This window comes from Branchiostoma floridae, chromosome 17 (assembly GCF_000003815.2).
Source record: "Branchiostoma floridae strain S238N-H82 chromosome 17, Bfl_VNyyK, whole genome shotgun sequence".
Taxonomy (NCBI): domain Eukaryota; kingdom Metazoa; phylum Chordata; class Leptocardii; order Amphioxiformes; family Branchiostomatidae; genus Branchiostoma; species Branchiostoma floridae.
This window is the reverse complement of record NC_049995.1, coordinates 3,413,990-3,418,789: the sequence shown is the minus strand read 5'-3', so window position 1 is coordinate 3,418,789 and position 4,800 is coordinate 3,413,990. Positions and strand designations below refer to the sequence as shown.

The following is a 4,800-nucleotide window of genomic DNA, read 5'->3' as shown; positions in this document are numbered from 1 at the left end:
GGCAGTATTAGTACCCCCCTGGTGTCAGCAGTTGAAGTCAGAGAGCGGACAGTGCCGGAACCTAGAGTAGAGCCAGTCTCGCAGCAGGAAGTAGTAGCAGGGGCAACTCCTAGTCCACAAGAACCAGCCCCAGAGAGGAAAGAGAAGATTAAGTGGCCAAGGGCGAACAACAAGGAGGAATGGGAGAAGTTAGATGACGATTTACATCAGATCCTCGAGCAGGGGCTGAAAGGCGACGTAGAGAGGAAACTTAACCAGTTCGGCAATTTAGTGTACAGTTACTGCAGCGAAAGGTTCGGCACGTACAAGAAGGAGGGAAAAGAGGCCCGCGAAAAACAGACGAGTCGCAGAGAGAGAGAGATTGCAATATTGGTCCGCAGACGTCGCCAGTTGAGGAAGAGATGGCGTAAAGCAAAGCAAGAAGAGAAGGAAGGTCTAGAGCCGTTATGGGAAGAGATAAAATCGAAGTTGAAAAGCCTTAGGAGAGCCGAGAGACTCAGAAGGAAGCGTAAAAGGAAAGCAAAAGAGAGAAACCAATTCTTCAAAAACCCATACAAGTTTGCTAGAAACTTGCTTGAGGAAAAGAAGGGAGGCTCTCTTCAGATTTCTAGGGAAGATTTGGAGTTGCATCTCAAACAAACGTACAGCGATCCCCAGAGAGATGAAGAGTTGGGGTCGCCAGGGTACGTACCCAGACCAACTGAACCCGAAATACCCTTTGATGTATCCCTCCCCAGGTGGAGCGAGTTGGAGACGGCTATCAAGAAAGCGAGGGCTGGTTCAGCACCAGGGCCAAACGGTGTGTCCTATCAGTTATACAAGAAGTGTCCAAAGGTTGTGAGACTGCTCTGGAAGCTTTTTAGAGTTGCATGGAAGAAACAGTGTATCCCTAGTGCTTGGAGAAGAGCAGGAGGAGTACTGATCCCAAAGGAGAAAGTTTCTACGGACATCAAGCAGTTCCGAAATATATCACTTTTGAATGTAGAGGGAAAGCTGTTCTTCTCCATCTTAACAAAGCGGATGATAACCTACCTGCTCGCCAACAACTCATTGACACTGAAGTCCAGAAGGCAGGGGTGCCAGGCTTTCCGGGATGCATCGAACACGCAAGCACGATTTGGCAACAGATTCAGATGGCAAGACGCCAAAAGGAGGACTTGCACGTAGTGTGGTTAGATCTCACCAATGCATATGGGGCAGTACCGCACAGCGTAATCCACTACGCACTGAACTTCTTCTGGGTGCCAGAGACCATTAGAACCATGATTCAGAACTACTTCCAGGACTTCAGAGTTAGTGTAACCACACCACAGTTCACTACAGGATGGCAACAGTTGGAAAAGGGAATAGCAATGGGTTGCACCATCTCACCTCTCCTTTTTGTTCTGGGTTTTGAAATATTCCTCATAGGTGCAAGGCAAGTGGCAGGTGGAGTAAAACTGCCTTCAGGACAAAGACTTCCGCCACTCAGGGCTTTTATGGATGATGTAACCAGCATTCTCAGGACTGCCCCGTGTACTAGACGGGTGCTGCAGAGGTTAGAAGAGCTAACAGAGTGGGCGCGGATGAGATTTAAACCCAGCAAATCCAGAAGTCTGTCACTAAGGAAAGGGAAAATCAGCAACAGAGTTTTCTCAATAAATAACCAAGACATTCCCACAATCCAACAGGAACCTGTTAAAAGCCTGGGACGGCTTTACACAAGCGACATAGCTGACACCAAGCGAGGACAAGAGCTGGTGAAACAAGCAGTGGAAGGCCTAAGGGCGATAGACAAGTGTGAGCTACCGGGCAAACTGAAAGTGTGGTGTCTACAGAGTGTCCTGATACCAAGACTCAAATGGCCCATGAAGATGTATGATATACCCCTCTCAACAGCCGACCAAGTCGAAGGAAAAGCAAACTCGTTCGTAAGGAAGTGGTTGGGGGTTCCACGTTGTCTGTCTAGGACCGCATTAGCCGGGAGGAACAAACTGACCCTTCCGATTACCTCCATTACAGAGGAATACAAGTTGGAGAAAGTGCGGACGGCTTTAGAGCTGAAGTGGTCGCAGGACAACGCAGTTAGAGCAGCCTACAGAGGGCAGAAAACAGGGAGAAAGTGGAATCCAGACGGAGTGATCGACCAAGCTGTCAGCAGGCTCAAGCATAGAGATATAGTAGGAGCTGTACAGCAGGGGAGGTGTGGTCTTGGATGGGGCGAGAGAACCCTGAGATGGGACAAGGCCACCCAGCGAGAAAAGAAACAACTGGTAGTGGATGAGGTGAAGAGAATGATGGAAGAAGAGAGGAAAGTAAAGGTTGTTGGTCAACACCAGCAGGGAGCCTGGATTAACTGGGAGAGCACAGTGGACAGAAAGTTAACGTGGAAAAACATGTGGGACAAACCAGACCACAGATTAAGTTTTCTTATAAGGGCAGCCTACGATATTCTCCCATGTCCAAGAAACCTAAGCAAATGGTACTCAAAGGAAGAATCTTGTGAATTGTGTGGGGCGAACAAGGCCAACCTAAAGCATATCCTTTCTGCCTGCACTACCTCGTTAAAACAGGGAAGATACACCTGGCGTCACAACCAAGCTCTGAGGATCCTGGCTGCAGCCTTAGAGGAGGGAAGGAAAAAGGCGAGCAGCAATAGAGTTCAGAACCAGTCCTTCATCCCTTTCGTCAAGGAAGGGCAGAAAGCGGTTCCAGCCAACAGAAGTAGAGGTGAAGGTCTGATGAGCAAAGGAGGGTGGGAGATGACAGTGGACCTGGACACCCGTTTAACCTTCCCAAGAACCATCTGTGAAACGACTCTGCGCCCAGACATAGTGCTTTGGTCACCAACACAGAGAACAGTCGTCATAGTCGAGTTAACTGTCCCTTGGGAGGAAAATGTCCAGGCTGCGTTCGAGAGGAAAAAGCTCAAATATCAAGATCTAGTACAACAGTGTGTAGAGAACAGTTGGAGGGCGTTGTTATACCCAGTAGAGGTAGGATGCAGGGGATTCGTAGGAACTTCCATCACACGCCTCTGTAGAGAACTCTCACTCAGTCACAAACAGTTAGTGAAGGCGTTATCCGAAGAAGTGGAGAGATGCAGCTTTTGGCTGTGGGTCAAGAGGAAAGACCAGAAGTGGGGAACCAAGGAGTAGTAGTCAGTTCAAGAGTTGCAGAGAAGCAGAGTGAAGACGTTCGCCCTGCTGTCCCCCCACCTAGAGGCCGTCTCAGATTAGGGGACGAAACGACCGATGAGAGGTGGTTCTGACTGATGATTTCTGCAACTCAAGGCGCTGGAAAGTGCGACAAGTAGCAAGCCTACTAGGCAGGTGAGTTTCAGACTCATGCTGTATACGTCTAACTATTTTATTTATTTTATTTATTTATTCCACTTCTCAGATTGTGTACAATCTGGGGGGAGTCGGCAACAGAAATCAAGTTCCTCTACGAGGCCGACTCCCCCAAAGATATACAAACTTAGGATAAAAACAAACCTAACATTAAATACTAAAAGTAATACATACAATAAAAATGAGAGAATAGCAAGGCATAACAGAAAAATGGGAGATCAAACTATGTCGCTATGCATAATGAGCATCTGCAGGTGGTTATCCAGGTACATAAGTTATCAACAGTAAATGTGTCGCTTAATCGGGATCTATAATATGAAATCAAGAGTTTTTTAACGGACTGTAGAGTGAGGTTTGAGTACATATGTTGGCGGATGTCTAGTGGTAAATTGTTCCAGATGACGGCAATACGACTACAGTAAGAGAATGAGAATGTTGCAGTTTTACATGTCCGGGTTACAAGTTGAAATTGGTCTGTGGAGCGAAGTGATCTAGTTGGTATGGATACATTGAGGACATGAGAAATGTTGGTGCAGTAAACGTTACGCAAACATTTGAAGAGAAATAAGATATCAAAACGTTCTCGTCTGTAACACAATGGTAGAATATAAAATATAGAATATAGATCAACACTTGACGCCAGTCCGTCACAACAATGCGCCGGGACTCACCAAAACACTCGCGGAAAGGTAACGTTAACGTTATTTGTATGCATATCTTCCGTATGTTTCTAAGAATAAAATTCTCATGGTACGTTTGTAAAGATGATTTCGTTTTCCTGGTGGTGGTTGTACATGTTTTGTGTAGTCTGCGCACGTAGTTGACGTGAGAGCGGATAGAAAGCAGACAACTTTTCATTCACGGCACAGAGCCGGGCCAGGGGTTTCGCCTTGTCTGACAGCTTACATTTGGACTAGTCCATCTCGAACCGGGGGAAGTCTTTTTCCCCACGATCAGCTATTCTTACTCCTTTAGCTCCATTCGGAGTTTATTATTTTCTAAAGTTCATGAAATGATAGCATGTTGACATACAATACTCTATTACTATTTTTGAAATGAAATTATGTTTCGTGGTGAACATTATAGTCTTTCCTTCTTTCCTTACACTCAAATGAACATAGTGACGATAAGATTTGTCAAACTCATAGAAAAAATGTCCAGTGCAGTAACTAGCAAATTCAATTGAAGGAAAAGCAAAGATACCAAGAAGAAAGAGCTTAACCGAGTGGTGTGCTTGCATGAGTGGACCAGTTTTTACGGTATGCCATGCAACATTACACTTTGGTTCAGCAAAGCTAACAAAGAGCTCAGCATACATTACCTGGGGCACCATTTTAGCATCCTGACCTATTAACCCCGGCTTACAACGCACCCATAGTGCGAGTACATGTTGGCAAAAACACCCACGCTACATGCTACTTTTTATCGGAATATTACGGTAGGGAAGTTGTTTTCTACTTGATGTGTT

At 46.0% G+C, this 4,800-nt stretch overlaps 1 protein-coding gene across 1 annotated transcript; it reads left to right on the top strand.

The window, feature by feature from the left end:
* The first annotated feature begins 1,262 nt into the window (after positions 1-1,262).
* On the top strand, positions 1,263-3,137 carry LOC118404913. Its single transcript, XM_035804296.1, has one exon. The coding sequence runs from the start codon at positions 1,263-1,265 to the stop codon at positions 3,135-3,137; it is 1,875 nt and encodes a 624-aa protein (XP_035660189.1).
* Positions 3,138-4,800: the final 1,663 nt, after the last annotated feature.

Coding starts and splice junctions, on each gene's coding strand:
- LOC118404913 (XM_035804296.1), top strand. CDS start 1,263: ATGATTCAGAACTACTTCCAGGACTTCAGAGTTAGTGTAACCACACCA.